At 33.1% G+C, this 17,372-nt stretch overlaps 2 protein-coding genes and 1 pseudogene across 2 annotated transcripts; 2 read left to right on the plus strand and 1 right to left on the minus strand.

The window, feature by feature from the left end:
• Nucleotides 1–4,598: 4,598 nt before the first annotated feature.
• LOC100810316 (uncharacterized) lies at nucleotides 4,599–5,419 on the minus strand. The gene has a single exon (XM_003550363.5). It carries the CDS (start codon nucleotides 5,278–5,280, stop codon nucleotides 4,723–4,725), a length of 558 nt encoding a protein of 185 aa, XP_003550411.1. The 5' UTR covers nucleotides 5,281–5,419; the 3' UTR covers nucleotides 4,599–4,722.
• Nucleotides 5,420–11,612: 6,193 nt separating this feature from the next.
• LOC100814087 (probable protein phosphatase 2C 34) lies at nucleotides 11,613–14,507 on the plus strand. Its single transcript, XM_003550370.5, has 6 exons — nucleotides 11,613–11,810; nucleotides 12,115–12,362; nucleotides 12,454–12,762; nucleotides 13,400–13,517; nucleotides 13,777–14,000; nucleotides 14,186–14,507. The coding sequence occupies exons 2-6, from the start codon at nucleotides 12,120–12,122 to the stop codon at nucleotides 14,396–14,398; spliced, it is 1,107 nt and encodes a 368-aa protein (XP_003550418.1). The 5' UTR covers nucleotides 11,613–11,810; nucleotides 12,115–12,119; the 3' UTR covers nucleotides 14,399–14,507.
• A 316-nt stretch (nucleotides 14,508–14,823) lies between these two features.
• Nucleotides 14,824–16,529, plus strand: LOC100818872 (uncharacterized; annotated as a pseudogene).
• The last annotated feature ends 843 nt before the right edge of the window (nucleotides 16,530–17,372 follow it).

Raw genomic sequence — 17,372 nt, forward strand, 5'->3', positions numbered from 1 at the left:
AAATATATTCCTAACATGTATCAAAACTATTTCAAAGGTAGATAGGGCACCTCATATTCTGAGAAGATAAAATGCCACTTCCGTAGTCGAGAATTGGGACTTGAAAGAGTGACGAAGGCAGCAATTACACATTTATCCAGCACTGAACGTTCTGCAACTTTCTATTTGCTTCCGAATAGTATGCTATATTTGGCCATTAATCGCTTACCCGTACATCATTCGTCATTTCTTCTGTGCTTCTGGGTTTTCTTTTTCATCTTTTTATGTCAATCTGATCCTATCTTGCTATCTTCAAGCTGAAGCTATGTTCTTGTTGGTAATAACCATGTACGTATAATGTACATATACGTACATCCCCGATACGGCATGGATGTCTCAACTCTCAACCTACCCCTACGCTTCAGTTTGCGTATGCAACAATGAATCCCTCTAACCTCTCTCACTCAACTATTTCGCATATCATAACTCTGTTATCATTTTCAGGAGGAAAAGAAAAAATAATATCTTTCCAAGAAACAAGAATGAGGAAATTAAACTTTGAAGGAATCGGTTTATGTTGTATATAAGTCAATTCGTTCTTGAATTATTTAATATTTTTTATTAATAATTTTATTTCAAAACTTAGTGTTGAATTAAAAGATTTAAAATTAGAAAAAATATATCATACAACTCCTAAATTATAAATCAAATGCTACTTTTTCAATCGGAATAATCGAGCCAAGAAAATAATTCAAAACAGTTTCCTAACCAAACATTAAATAATTAATTTAGTATTTTAAAAAGGAAATTTGAGGTACTTACTGAAGTATTTAATAATTTAAATAATATTAGCATTTTTGTATACTCATTAATGATTTTGAATGATTAATGTCATGGGAATAAAACGTTATATATTTTTAAGCAACTTTATAAATGTCAACTGATCGATTTTTCATGAGTTGTACCAAAATCAAAATGTTTGCCCGTAAACAGTGCATTACAATCTAAATTGCAGGATGAGATTATACATTCATGATTCCAAAGTGATGTCCATATTGAGATGTTTACATCCTTCTCCATGGACCCCACTCTAACATGGGAAATGCATCCCATGGGTACACTCGGTCACAAATCCAATTAAGTCAAAATGGGCATCCCCGAACCTCAGAAAAAGGTGGTGTAGGAAAGATGGAAGGAAAAATATATTTGAACTAGTTGGCACTTAATGAAATACTTTAAAAATATAGATACTTTTAAAAGACAAAGTGTTATAATAATTAATAATTAAAACAAAAAAGTGATAGAGAAGAAAATAGAAAAAGATATATTATTTGGATAAATAACAATAACAAGAAAACGAGCAAATAAATTTCTCTTCACTTATTTACGTGAGTATAATAAATTGTATAAAGAACTTTTTATACTAACTTATATTTACTCACAAATTAAGTATTTTTACTATATTGTTCTTCTTAACACAAAGTTATTTATAATTCTATAAAATATATTTATTTTTTAAATGTAAAACAAAAAAAAATCAAAATACAATAAACATTCCCTCAGTAGGGGGAAAATGTTTTTTTATGTGTAGCCCATAGTCTTATCTCATCCCCTTTTCATATCTTTGTTTTCTATTAATACTCATACAAACAATGGGTTTGACATTGTTTGGGTTGTACTCGATTTGGTCCGTTCATATATCTGATGACCTTTGGTTTGGATATTAAATTTTTATTTTCAAACTTGTAAACTTGATTACTCGACTCGTTGATGTAATATATTTTTTAATTATTATTCATATTTTATTTATTTATTTATAATTATTTAAAAGGTTGTGGACCTAATAGATTCAACTCGTTATTGATTGAATCTATTCAATTTGAAATTAATATGAAAGAATACACAAAACATACTCAATTCAAATTAAAGTATTTTGATCTATTAAAATAAGTCAAATTTAACTCAACTCAATTTATGTTTACCTTTAACACTTTTAAATCTAAATTCTAAATAAAGAGCCTTGAAAGGAAAGTAGCACTCCCTTTTAGGAGATTTGGGCGGCTTGGTTTGTCACTGAGGATGATCTCCTAGACTACAATTCAAACACGAGGGTGACCTATTTTCATGATGGACTTTTTCTAGTTTGCTCGTCGTCATTCCATAAAAGAAAAAGAAAGTTGGGCAAAGAGCCTATAAAAAAGCATAAATATTTTGTTTGCATAAGATCTGCATTTTACTAACCGTAACAAAGCCTTATCCTGAAGCGAGAAGTAAACTTAATGCACTAATCATTTAAAGAAAATCCAAGATATGAAGTCCAAAACTTTACAATATATGAGTAGCTTAGTAGGCGTTCAATTATATTTTTGTTTCCTGATTTTATTTTCTGTTTTTATTTTTTAAGTACAAAACTGTCACATTGTTTTCAATGTGTTTTCTGTTTTCAATGTTTTGGAGAAAAGAAGAAAAAGTTGTTTTCAGTATTTCATGTACAAATCTTTAAAAATGAAATACATTAAAGATTAAAAATAAGGTGACAGTTTTGTATTAATTAAATAATAAAAATAGAAACTGAAACAAAAGAAAAGTTACAAGTAAACTCCCCCTTAGTTTGCCACCTGATCACAACTTAATTACCTTTTCTCGGCATGAACTTATTAACATACCATATTTTATTACACACAGACTTATTTTAACATACCCCATTTTACTACACACGAATTGAATACATCGCACAATATAATGGTAGAACAACATTGAAGATGGGCACCGTGTACAATCTACGTGAACAACAAAAGTTAGAGTTACTTTCAATTTTAACCAACAAATTGCCACAACAGGCATTCCTGCAAGGAGTTGGATGTCGGATGTATCACAGAATTCTCAGTGGCGGTGCCATGTGCGGTTGGAGCTTGAAGGTTACGAGGAGTTAAATGTGGAAGGCACTGCAGAATTCTTGGTGGCAGAGCCATATGGGGTGGTGGAGACCAAGGGGCAGTGGAGGTGGGTTTCGACGTTAAGGGAGAGAATATGAACTTGAGGTTGACATCGACAGATCCAACCCAACAATCTAAGGTTGATGGCAACTACAGAGAGGTTGGAAGATAGGCTACAGCCTTGCCATTTAGAAGCAATAAAACCACTTCTTTTGATCTCAAGTGAGGACGAAATACAACATAAAATTGCTGGACGAGTCCACAAAACCATTACAAAATTAAGCAAAAAATGACCAAACAAACATAGAAGTCATGCTCACACAAAGTTCTCACACTAAATACCAAGGTACTGCTATAAAGTATAAACAAAGATGGTCTGGTAAACAAATGGAACAATATAACTATATCCCCGGTCCCCGAACACAACACTCGTTATCAGACTATCTAATATATTATGATATATCATATAATTATTATAATATAACAGTTTGCAAAAAGACAAGAGGTTGCTTTTTTTGGTCAAATAACATGTGTCAATTTCAATTAACTTCTCCACATACATTTATTGGATACGAAAATAGGAGGTAAACTAAATCAAACTTTTCTCATTAATTCAATCAACTTACATACATCAACTTCTGAAGAAATTAAATTAGTAAACTTTTAAAAATTTAAGAGCATAAGGTAATTTTAACCCATGAAAAAATATAATTCTTATTTTCTTATACTATAAATACTAGGTATGAAATTTATCCAAAACCTCCTATAGCAAATAACTTCTATAACTCCTTACAACCAACTTCATCATTTTGACTCCATATACAAGTTTTCTCTAATATCATTAATCATGTTAAAAATTCTTGCATTTGTTACTAGGGCCACAATTTTCATTTTTGAAGGCAACGGGATGTTGAAGACTTACATGGTAGCCGGGAAAGAACAACCAACAAAGCGAGCAACGCAAAGAAACAAAAATATACTAAATAGAATCAAGTTATCTCTTTCTGACACACAAGTCAGGAAGAACCATCTTTGGACAAGCATAAAAATACACATATTGGTCATTCCTTTCGAATAAACAAATGGTCAATAGAAAGTCACATTATAAAGCCCCTAATATAAGTTCCAAAAAAAAAAAAACACTAAGAGCAAAATAAAAGCACAATGAGCTGGTGCATTATTGATCATATAAAACTTCCCATATTCTAATTGCTTCGGACCATTCATTCGACTGACAAGGAATATTCTTCAACAACAATTACTATTGAAGCCAACAGAAGAAAAAAGAATAGAACATGATAGCTACAACATAAAAACAAATCAGAATTTTTTACGACACGCATTGTAAATTGTTGGCACCAACACCGAATAGGCACAGAAAAAAAGATGTGACCTCGAATTGGAAGATTGAAGCTATTAGCAAGAAACATCCACAAAAAGTTATTGCCTCTATACAGGATTAATATCTAAAACATTTAAGAGGGATGATACATGCCTTCAATGCAGTACTTCCCCAAATGATGATGCGGTAATGAATCATTCAACCTAGAAACTTATTTCTTCCACTAAACATGTAAAGGGTATAACTTAGCTATAAACGAGTCAATGTGCCCAAACTATCTATCAAATTATAAACAATTCACTAAGACAAACCATAAGTACAGCAAAATAATTACCTTGGAATTAGTCAATTAAATGATAAATTATTATATACAACATTATTTACAGCAAATGCACAATTTAAACAGGGATGCAATGCGTAATTATGGATGATTTGATCCATGAACCGGCTTAAAAGGGTACCAAATCAGCAAATTGGAACCAATCTGGCGGGAACCTTTTCCCTATCGGAATCCACAATCGACCCCGCTGCAACAATTCGAACAATCCTCTTGAACGAAAAATGCAAGCAATTCGAGAGCATAATCCACGACAGCACCTGATACACGAAATCGAACGCAGGGTCCGGAACCGAAGATGACGGTTCATCCCAATTGTTTCCACCCCCAAATCTATTGAAATTCCAACCACCACCACCGACGCCGCCGCCACCGAAGTCACCTCCACCTCCAAAAGGACCGTCTCCGCCGTCACCGAAGAGGAACCCCTCGTTCCCGGCGTCCCCGGAGTCGTCACCTGATAATCTGCGTTTGGTAAGTTGTTTTCTCCGGAGGAGCGTTCGGCGTCTTAGCCTGTAGGTAGTAGGCTTGACCGGCGGCGGCGCGACGGCGTCGTAAGTCTGAATCATGGCGGAGATCTGATCGGCGACGGAAAAGTTACAGGTGGATTGATAGGCCCGAAGGACGCCGAGGCCTTTGGCGGCGGTTACGGCGACGGTGTCGGCGACCATCATGATGGTGATCATCGTGAATTTGACGCAATTGGGTCTGGGGAGAGTAACACGGATCTGAGCAACTATTTATTTTTTCAGTTGAGATGAGAAAAGAAGAAGAAACAGAATAGAAATTGAAATGGGTTTCCTCGTGTCGTGGGATATTATGGAGGCTGCACGTAACGCTAGTGTGTCACTTTGATTTGACCACTAGATTTACATTGCCACGTGTCCTTTTTCGGAATACGCACTTGCGGTGTACCGAATTTCAAGGACGGGTTGGGCTTCTGGGCCTTTTGACATCGGCCTGTTGGGCTGACTACTACGGGGATCACCTTCTGGTTGCTTTTTCAACAAAAAATACTTGTTTCTAAAGCCCAGTTGATTTTCTGGGCTGTAAAGCCTTAGGTTGTGTCCGATAAAGGAAAAAGAAATAGAAGGAGATAAAGTAGATAGGTGAAAAAAGAAAAGAAAAAAAAAGGTGATAAATAAAATAAAAATAAAAGTTGTTTAATTGAAGAAAAATAAAGTAACATAGTAGGAAAATATTTGAAAAGTAAAAAAAATGAAAAATATATATTAAATAAAAAATGACATGTTACTTCTCAATCAATAAAGGGGATGTTTGGTTTGGTTGTTTTATGTTTTCATTTTCATTATAAATAGAAAATGGTAATGGAAATGTGTTTGGTTGAATTTTTTAAAATATTTTCAGTAAAAATATTTTTCCAAACGAACCAAAAAATGGAAACAATAAAATCCTGTTTTCAGTATTTTCAGTTGAAAACAGAAACTTCATTTTGGGTAAAATGAAAACGCGGTGGCAAGGAATATAATTTTAAACAAATCTAAAAATACATTTTCTTCCTTTCCTTCACACGCTTCTCTACACTTCTCTCCTTCTTCGACAAAAAACAAAGCGCAAAAGTTTTCTTGGATGCTTCAACATTTCCTTTTACTTCTTCAATTGTCTTCGCACAATCACTAGTGGGAGTTGTCATCATCGTACTTGTGGTAACACTCGTCGTTGCACCAAGTATTTCTTTGATTTAAGGTTTTTGAGATAGTTGAGAACATTTCTTTGATTTAGGGTTTGTGACAAATTGGGAACATTTCTTTGAATTTGAAGATTGAGTTTGTTAAGTGGAGTTTAATTATCTATTAAGGGATTTTTTTCACTGAATAAGTTTAGAAGAGAATGTTATATTGATTGATCATTTAACTTGAAATGCCCATTTTATTCTCTACTAATAAGTAACCGTGTGTATGTTAATAGGATCAACTTGTTCTGTTAACACTTTACAGATTTTGTGGCTATGAACTTGAATTATTAGTGAGAAATGATTATAATATGAACAAGTGTATGAGTGATAGAAGTGATAGGCATTACACGTATAGATGCAAATTTGATTCTAAATCTCAATGCTTTTATTCACTTATTGCTTCTCTTCATTTCTATTGTGGTTTGTCTAAGATGACATAAATATAATCATTGTTATATGCATTGTTGACATGGTGTTCTTGGCCTAAGATGGGAGGAAAAAGTGAGAAGGGTGAAGTTATGGGTGGTCGGTTGCAAACACAAAGGCTTTCATTGAAAAAATTTATGAGAGAGTGAAAAATGGACAATTAGAAGGGTCAACCTTCAAAACTACCACATGGGAAGAAATTAACAAGGACTTGTTTGAGATGATCCAAACTAATTATGGTGTGGACAAGCTAAAGTCTAAGTTTAATCGTCTGAGACAAGTGCATCGTGATTTTTCTACTTTGCTAACCCGTACCGGAGTTACTTGGGAAATGGAATCCAACAAAGTGAATGCCCCTGATGAAATATGGGACGAATTAATTAAGGTATATCTTGATCCTAAAATTATTGTTATTGTTATTGTTGTATGTTGTCATTGCTTAGTATTGACATTGTACACTTTATCTTTTATAGAAAGGAAGACATTACAAGAGTTTCAAGAAACATGGTTTTGAGTACGACTATGATATCCTCGATGACATATTCAATTTAAGCACAACAACTGAGAAACTAAGTCATGCTTCTACTCAAGAGCCACCAAATTCTGATGAGGAGAGAGCCATGGAAGATGATTTCCTTACAAAAGGGATTCATATTAATGTTTCTGATGATGAGAAGTATGATATGAAAGGGCTTAGGCACAAAAGGAAGGGAACATTTTCTTTGAGTGAACGTCGCTGTAAAGAGGGAAAAACTTCTAACAAATAGATGTTAGACAAAATTGTAATCATATGGAGTGATTCAATGAGCCAAAGGACAACAACTTCAAGAGCTAGAGAGGAGCAATATAAGGGAAAGACTTCTCAAACTTTTCAAGCTACTAGTCCAATAAGTGATCCTTATTCAACAAAAGCATGCATGGAATTCTTGGACAACATGCAAGATGTTCCCACTTTAGCTTACTTTAAGTTGATGGAGAAGTTTACAAGTGAGCATTGAAGGCAAATGTTCATAGTAATGGGTGTAGAGCGAAGGAAGCAATTGATAGAATCTCTTGTTGAGCATTGGAGGCAAATGTTTATTCAAAATGTTTATGTCATGTGTCTAAACTTGTTTAATTTTATTGTGGTGTGATGGATTACTTTATGTTTTTATAAATCATTGTGTACATTATGCTTGGTATAATGGTAGGTTATATTATCAGACAATATTTTTAATTAATGCTTTACATTATTTATATGTGCAGGTAGTATGTCTTTGAATTCATCTTATGATAGTTCAAGTAGCATAGATTCTGAATTGGATGATTATGACAATTTAATGGATTTAGTGTTAGTTATGACCATCATGGAATATGAACAGAGTTTTTATTGATAAAACTCCATGTAGGACATCTATGTTGACCGAAAAAAATGTATACCATAGAATTCTTAGTAGGTCATGAAACAAGATGTTATGAGAACTTCCGGATGAAGAAAGATATATTTATGATTTTTTGTGAAACTTTAAAGGAAATTGGTAATTTATGTGATGGTAAGAAAGTCAGCATAGAGGAAGTGGTTGCAATGTTCTTGATTATAATATGTCATAACTTGCATCATCGGGTAGTTGATGAACGGTTTCAACATTCATTGCACACGGTGAGCAAGTGGTTCCGGATTATCCTAAAAGCAGTTTGCAAGTTAGGCACTGACATAATCCATCAAAGAAACCAAACAAGTACACATCCTCATATTAGGGGCAATCCAAAATACTACCCATACTTCAAGGTATTTCTTTATTAATAATTTAGTTTATTTATATTTTTCTAGTGAAGTAAGTATCATGTTAAAATCATTATAAATGTAGGATTACATTGGTGCCATTGATGGAACGCATGTATTTGCTTGGACTTTTGCTTCTAAACAAACTGCTTTTCGTGGAAGAAAAGTGTTGGTGACACAAAATGTATTAGCTGTGTGTGATTTTGATATGCTTTTCACATTTGTTTATTCTGGTTAGGAAGGGACGACAAACAATTCAAGGGTATTTTTAGATGCTTTATCTCCCGAAAATAATTTCCCAAAGCCTAACGGAGGTATGTTTATCTTTTATTTATTTATTTATTAGTTTAACGTAATGATTGTTATAATCCAGAACATACATTCTTATTGAATAGATGAATTGTTCTTGTTGCAGATCAATTCTATTTGGTCAACTCTGAATTTCCTAACATGTCAGGCTATCTTGCCCCTTTCAGAAGAAACATATATCATTTGCATGATTTTCGTGAAGGAGGTGGACATCCACGTGGAAAAGAAGAATTATTCAATTACAAATACTCTTCATTAAGGAATGTCATTGAAAGATGTTTTGGAGTTTTGAAAGCAAGATTTCCAATTTTGAAATTGATGTCAAGTTATCCCATTAGAAGACAAAGATTAATTCCCATTGTTTGTTGCACTATACATAATTTTATAAGAATGTAAAATGGTGCGGATGACCAATTTGCTCAACAACTCGTGGATATGGATGAACAATGGTTAAGTGTAGAGCAACAAGATGTCAACGAAAATCAAGGAGCTAAAATGACACAAGTTCGACAAACCATAACAAATAAAATATGGGAAAATTGTCGTAGATCTTAAAAGAATTTATATTTAATGTTAAGCTTTTGTTAACATTCAGACTTAAGAACTTTCATTTATATTTAATGGCATGTATTATCTTATTTATTATTTAGAGTTAAATTGCAAGATGATTTTATTTCAAGTTAAATTGCAAGTTCATTTTATTAATTCTCCACTTGTTTTTTTTTTTGGCATTTATATAAAATAATATACATTAGTTATGAAAATAGTTCAAACCAAACACATTTTCGGTGTTTTTATTTCCTAAAAATAGAAAACAAGAAGTCAAACCAAACATATTTTCAGAATTCTAATCTTTTGAAAATTAAAACAGAAAATGAAAATGCAAACCAAACCCACCCTAAAAAACCGAAAATGCTCTTTTAGTGTTCATTTCCGCTTGTTTCTTCTCATCTGAGCGAGGAAAGAATTTTGTGTGGGTTCTGCAAGATTTTTAAATTATTTTGTAACATTTTACGTGCACCAAACCGATGAAGAAAGCGGAAGTTTGTACACTTCCTTGCCTTTCTCTTCATTTTTTTGTATATCTTGTGTCTTCCAAACAGAGGGTTCATTCATGGAAAGTAATTGATACTTCAGATCTCTCGAGCAAATTTATTGGATAAATAGTTTAATTCATCCTCAAAAGTGTGATACGGTTTTAAGAAAATAATGAGTCAGTTAAACTAAGAAACTTTTGCTTTATGAATCTTTCACCCGATTTTTACTCCTTTGTCAAACTGACGCTAAGAACTATAGTAAGAATACTGATAATTGTTCCTGAACACATTTTATAGACAAATGCTACTATTTATCAGGTCATGAGGATACCTACCCCATTGTTCATTTTGGTGGAAATAGCATAAATGAAAATCAGAAAAAGGAAAATAGGATGGAAATACTAGATTTTCGTTATTTATTTTAGAGGAGAAACAGGAAAATAGTAAGACATTTTTATGACTCACAAAAACACTCTATACAATACATTTTAGAGTTTCTTTTCTCTTCTTTTTTAGACGAGGTTTATAATCTATTACATTATTACTTGCAGAATTCCTTTCTATAGGTGATCAGTGGTGAGAGAGAGGGAAAAAAGAAAGGATCTAGTTAAGATAGTCTTGCAAAACATGTATCTGCAACTGTGTTGTATAAAATTCACTATTCTTTTGTAAATAAAAAATGACTATCATCAATTCAATTATGTATTGAAGTTTTTTTTTTCTTTTGGATCAGCAATTATGTATTGATGTTACTCTCTGGTTATATATTTTTAATTAATTTCAACAAAATATATCCACTATGATGCTTTATTGTATGCCGTCCCCACCAATCCAGTATCTATCCTTCCCTTTATGGTGGGCGGCAAATTATTGTCTAAATCGTTTTACAAGATTTAAGATAGTGCAATCAGGCCTCCACCCAAAGCAACCTTAGCCACGAATGTTTGGTCGGCAATTTACTAAATCCGTGGTGGTTCATAACATATAATACTACAAACGTCTACTTTTTTTCTGTTGTATATCCACAAACAGTCATACCCATAAAACTTTCAACAAATTTTAGAACAAAGAGAGAGATATAAATAGAAGAGAAAAAAAAAGTAAGATAACATAGATAATGAGATGGAAAATAGAAGAGAAAAATGAATTGTAAAAATATATTATAAGCAATTTGAGTATGATTAGAATCACTCGTAGAAATGTGCACTTATTATTGATTATTGACCCTTAATATCCTGGGGCCCTCCAAAGACAGCTGGACAAGCGATAGCCTTGTATTTGGTACATTCATTAGGAACTTATTATTAAAATATCTCAAAAGTCTCTTTTAAAGTATTCAGCCTGTTTGACTTCGTGTTTAATCAAAGATTGAAGATATTTACCGAAGAAAACAGAAAGAAAAGTTGAAGATCAATTTATTCAAAGCCAACCACTACCACAAACGAATTGCAACCACAGAAATAAGTTATTTAATTCGCTACGTAGTTGTCAATTCGCTATAATAGTAGTTGTTAAATACCGACCTCGTATGACAATAATTGCTCTTTTATTGTTCTTGTTTCAGTTAATTTTGTTACTTCATTAAATACTCTAATTGGTAATACATCTGTTTGTACGCAAATTTTTGTCATTTGAAATTAATATATAGATTTTCCAATCTAATCACTTACTATACCCCAAAATTTAGGGGTCATATGGTCATATGGTCATAATGACGTATAATCACCTTTTATTGTCCAAAATACCCCCTTGCTCTGTATTTATGGTGGCCAAAGAAAGGGTAAGAATGGCAAAACCACCCTACGTTACCAAGTTACAAATTACAAGAAGTAAGTCACATCCATGTAGTTATAGTGATTGCGTTTGTGACTTTGTAACTTGGTCTCGTGGTATGGAGAGGGTATAGCTTCAAAGGACTCGTCTCTCGGTTCCTCAGGCTCTGATAGGCTATAGGATTTGCTGGCGGTGATTACAAATCACAAGCATGTATGCCAGTTGTTCTTTTTCTTTTTCTTCTTCTTCCTCAAGTTTTTCCATTTCATATATTATCATGAATGAACTACGACTGATATATCAGATATACTATACATAACTTTTTTTCTAACGAATAACTAGTAAAACTAAAAACTGTATTAGTTTTCTGTTTGTCAAATTGATATGTGAAAAAAGTGATGACTGATGAGGCTCAAGGTCCTTTGCTAGCAGGCTATAAATCTGTGCATTTTTATTAGAATAATAAAAAGTTAGAAATTGTAAATGTTTATAACCTGTAACTATGATTGGAATGCAGTTATCATGGTCCTTTTCCCATCTTTTGTGAATGGATTGGTAAGAACTGTGTCAATCAAGAAAGAGAAGAATTGTCAAAAGGAGGATGGAAGAAAAGCTGTGGAAGAATTGGCAAAGGAAGCAAGGAAGAATGAATTGCTATTGAGTTCATCTGGAGTTGTGAAGTCAACCAAGGCCAACAATTTTGTTTCTGTGTTCACTAATAGGGGCCAGAAAGGAGTCAATCAGGATCGTCTTCTTGTTTGGGAGGTAAGACAACACTCCTTTTCAAGCCTTTAAAAGTTAGCTTAGTGTAGGAATTATCATAATGTTATGCTTTGTTGGCTGTTGATGATGCTAGGAATTTGGTTGCCAACAAGACATGATGTTCTGTGGAGTTTTTGATGGGCATGGTCCATGGGGACACTTTGTAGCCAAAAGGGTTAGGAAGTTAGTACCAGCCGTTTTGCTATGCAATTGGCAGGAAAATCTGGCTGCAACATCACTTGACCTGGATTTTAAAATGGAAGCTGACAAAAATATCCATGGATTGGACATATGGAAACAATCTTACATAAAGACTTGTGCTGCCGTTGATCAGGATCTGAAGCAGCACACTGGGATTGATTCCTTCCTAAGTGGCTCTACAGCATTGACAATTATCAAACAGGTTATCTATATTCATGTGGCATGCTATTTCAAGTTTTGATTTACTTACTTGAATCTTGAAATGTTTTGAGCAATATGCTTCCAACCTTACGTATTTTTGTCAAAACATATCATGCTTCTAATGTTTAAAGTTCATTTTTTTTTGTTTGCTTTATTACATTTTTCCTTACTGACAAAACATGCATTGGGAGGACACGGTTAACGAAAGATTTATTTCCCGGCTAAAATTTAATAATAATTGATGGAAATTTGTTGGATGTGATGATTATAAAATTCAGCATAATCAATTTCATCATCTAAAGAGTTGAGAAGATGGAAGAAGTAAAATCAGTGTGTCATTTGATAGTCTTAACTTTAAATTAAAACTTCTTCTAAACTAAACACTTCCCTTCCCCACGTAATTTAATTCAAGATGATAGGGAGTGAAAGAGATTAAGGTATGTAACTTATGTTTAAAAACTAATTCCGTTATTTATAAAAAAAAACTATTTCAAATAATTGCATAACATGGCTTGATAGACATAATTGCTCTTAATTACTCAATTTCAGTGGCCATGCTCTCAACTTGCAGTGCTATACTAGACCTTACTTTAATGTAATAATCAGAAGTAGCCTGAAATGTTTCACTGATGTTTCAGGGTGAATATCTTACTATAGCAAACATAGGTGATTGTAGGGCTGTCTTGGCAACTACTTCAGATGATGGCATATTAACTCCACATCAGCTTACCACTGACTTCAAGCCAAATTTACCTCGTAAGAAATGATTTAATTTGTTGAAGAAATATTAGTGTATTAGGGGTGAGCAGATGAATGAAATTGATTTTGAAGTACATGTTTATAGGTTTTTATTTTAAAAACAAATTAATAGTAAAATTTAGTATAAATTTTTTTATCCAAACCAAAAGCAATCTAAAATTACATGAACTCAAAATCAATTCCCTAACACGACACCAAATATGTAACATGAATTGAAACACTCAATCAGTCTTTTTTTTGTTGTTGTTGATTTCAGAGGAGGCAGAACGCATAACACAATCCAGAGGGAGGGTATTTTGTATGGAAGATGAACCAGGAGTGTACAGGGTCTGGATGCCAAATGGTAAAACACCAGGACTAGCAATATCTAGAGCTTTTGGAGACCACTGCATGAAGGACTTTGGACTAATCTCCGTGCCTGATGTCACACACAGAAAAATTACCACCAGGGATCAATTTGTCATCTTGGCAACAGATGGGGTATGCGTCTCTTATGTTTAATGCAATAACTCGTTGTTTAAGGGACAGGTTTTAATTTAACCGAAGTTAAAAGGAAACGTATTAAGAAACGGAACAAAATTGGTTCTAGTACCTAATAGTCATCATGCTTGATTGGTGTAGAACCAGGAAGTGTTCAAGTAATTGCTTTTTTCGTTATCTCCCAGGTATGGGATGTTATATCCAACCAGGAAGCAGTGAAGATTGTTTCAGCAACGTCACATAAAGAAAAAGCTGCTCAAAGGCTTGTGAAATGTGCCATACATGAATGGAAACGGAAAAAAAGTGGCATTGCGATGGATGATATGTCAGCTATTTGCCTCTTCTTTCACTCTTCCCCCTCTCATCAACTCCCCCCAGCCATCAAAATTGTTGATTAAGAATGTTGGGTGGTTAAACAGTTCATTACAGCTTCCTTGTAAGTTGTAACACAGAAATACATATAGACTTGTATATAAACTTATCAATTAAAATGACATTTGTGGTTAAGTGTATAAGACTGTAAAATCTATCTTCGTTACCATAGAGGCACAAGCATTTTGTGTGTATAGAGAACTTTTTTTGACTAACTGGTCATGCTGAAAGTGGAGCATCAGAAAACATTTGCAGGGGAGCATCATCAATCAATTTAAACAAAACTATCCTCAAACTAAACTAAGTCTCAGAGTTCTTCATCTTAGACTACTGCTTATAGTCTGTTGCAGTCTTCGTAGGCTATACCTTTAGTAATTCTGAGATGATGTTTACAAAGAGAAAATCACATGCACCACTCATGTCTGCTACAATCCTTAGTTGTGAACTTGTGGTTGAAGTGTCCTTTGCTATTATGAATACCACATCGAAGGGTTTACAAAGCTGAATAGTAGGAACTCACTTATAAATAAACTAGAGAAGTCCTTGTACAAAAACGTGTACTTAATAATATTAATTGGGTAAAGTTTATAAATTACAACAATAATTAGGTTGACATTATTCATGTTATATTGTATGAGAATATGAAATTACAACTAAATTTAAAATTTAAAATATCTATTTAAATTAAAAATATTCACGTAACAAATTTTTTTACTCTTTAAAGATCTATAATATGCAAGTAAATCCAAAATAATAAAGATCTCTCTCTCTCTCTCTCTCTATATATATATACATATCTTTTTAACAGGCGAGTAATAAGAGAAATGCCCAAAAAATAAATAAACTCAACTGCAGGAGCACTGCAGCAGAATATAACTTTCTTTTTTCCTTCATTTTTTCATTCTTTTCTCTTTGTTTTTTTTCCTTCTTTTTTGCTAAATAGAGTGTAAATGAATATGAATTGTACAAATATCATTATAATACAGACAACATTTATTTGTTGGTTGGTTGCTCCAACCATTAAGCAATCAGTGCAAGAGAATATCTCTCCATCTTCTTTCTTCAATTCATTGATTCATTCCGATGGTGAATACATTGCCCTCTCTCGATCTCACCCACCACTCCGATTTCGACGCATTAGCTTCATCTCCATCTGCGGCTACGGTTCCCTCCTCTCCGGTAACTATTTACTACTACTATCATATTCATATCAATCCCTAGCCTTAACTTAACTGTCCATGTGAATCAATGTCCTTTAAATATTTGACACAGAGACAAGTGCCAGAATCACTTTCCCCCGTCTCTTCAACTCCGTCGGACGCATCTTTTCACTCACCGTGTTGCCAATATCAAAACTCAGGTCTTTTTTTCTTTACTTTTCAATTTTCATGTGATAATTGGTTGTTGAATGTCTTCGTTTAATGGATTTGTTTGCTCCCAGGAAATTGCCGGACTTTCTGTTGAACCATGTGATGGTGAAATCGTTGTTGTAGCCGTTTTTGAGATAAAGAAAACATTTTTTAAGAGTCACCTTCGTCCTTGGCTTAAGCCTTAAAAGGAGAGGTGAGCAAAATACGCATTTATCTCTGGGAATCAATTTGACTTTATTTTCTTTCAACGGATTCAGATTCCAGCATTTATTGATAGGGAGCGCGAATATCGTTTTTTAGCTGTGAGTAGTTGTTATTTAGTATTGCTTATGCTTTCGTTCCCGCCCGTGATAATGCAATATGATTAATATATCCTATTTGACACCTGCTTCAAGAGTTCCAAATAAATCTACAATATAAATTAACTTGGACTATAATTTGATATTATTATTTTTTGTCTCTAATAGGTTGTCCCTGAATCACTAGATGGGAAGCCCTTTACCAATCCAGCAGTATGTTATTCAAATGTTACATTTTTAACGATTGACATTTTTTATTTTAGTAACTTTTACTTTGCTAGATTTATTTGTAACGTATGTATGGTGTTAATTGTTAAACGCAGGTTCTCTGTGCTTCTTACACTGATGAGGAATTCTTTAAATTTAGATGCAACAGCATCCAAGCTTATATTCTGTTAGAAAATATAGTAGATTATGCAAAAACACTGAACTGCCGTACGCTTAGGGTTTTAAGAGGAAGAAATGAAAAGAATCTCTTCTTTTTTTAATTTTACTTGGTAACTCATACAACACACAGTACTTTTTTTTTTTTTTTGTGTTAAAAATACGACATACTACTTCTTTTGCAACTAATTTGTAACATTTCCTATGTTACTCGTATTGCTTCCAATATAGTTATCCGATCAGTTTATTATTTAGTGATAAAAAGAGTGCTAACAATATATTTTTTTAACACCCTAGATAAAAAAATATATTCTCCGACACCGCCTTAAAGCAACATATGTGATATTTTGATCAACGTGCCCCCCTTTCTATTTAACTGTGTGTTCTCCTTCTAATTGTCTTAAAAGTTAAAAACTGATTTTGGTACTTGTTAACTGAAAATTTTGTTTTAATGTAAATGTATAGTTAAAGGGTTATAAGGTTGACTTTGTGTGGAGCAAGAAGGGAGGGAATGAGAGATTATAAGTTCGAATCATTTTGTTAATAAAAATTAACAACTAATATTGATCGATAAAAAAAATATAATTTCAATTAATTTAAACACACATCTTAATCAATTAAAATTAAACTAACTAGAAAAAGTTATAAGGGCATGTCAATTATATCTTCCACATGAGAATGTAAATTTGGAATTACCAAAGTGAGGCCAACATAATTACCTCCTACTAGCATTGGTTCCTTGTTAAGGTTTCTTAATATTTTATTATTACTTTTAGCCTAAGAAGCCAACATTTTTTATTTTCTTTGGTGAGATAAGAAGCCAACATTGTATTGAGTTTGCATCACATCAAACTAGATTAATTGAGATGTTACAGGGTGAAACTTACTCTGCCTCGTGTTAGCGTGAGTTTTTATCTTTTCCCCTCCTATATTTTACATACCATATG

The sequence above is a fragment of the Glycine max genome, chromosome 17 (assembly GCF_000004515.6).
Source record: "Glycine max cultivar Williams 82 chromosome 17, Glycine_max_v4.0, whole genome shotgun sequence".
NCBI classification, from domain to species: Eukaryota; Viridiplantae; Streptophyta; class Magnoliopsida; order Fabales; family Fabaceae; genus Glycine; species Glycine max.

What these genes read in the sequence shown, in the direction of transcription:
- LOC100810316 (XM_003550363.5), bottom strand. Translation starts at nt 5,280, where the DNA reads ATGATCACCATCATGATGGTCGCCGACACCGTCGCCGTAACCGCCGCC.
- LOC100814087 (XM_003550370.5), top strand. Translation starts at nt 12,120, where the DNA reads ATGGTCCTTTTCCCATCTTTTGTGAATGGATTGGTAAGAACTGTGTCA. An exon ending in CTTCAAGCCAAATTTACCTC is followed by an intron (nt 13,518 to 13,776) that starts GTAAGAAATGAT and finishes TGTTGATTTCAG; the next exon opens with AGGAGGCAGAACGCATAACA. An exon ending in TCATCTTGGCAACAGATGGG is followed by an intron (nt 14,001 to 14,185) that starts GTATGCGTCTCT and finishes GTTATCTCCCAG; the next exon opens with GTATGGGATGTTATATCCAA.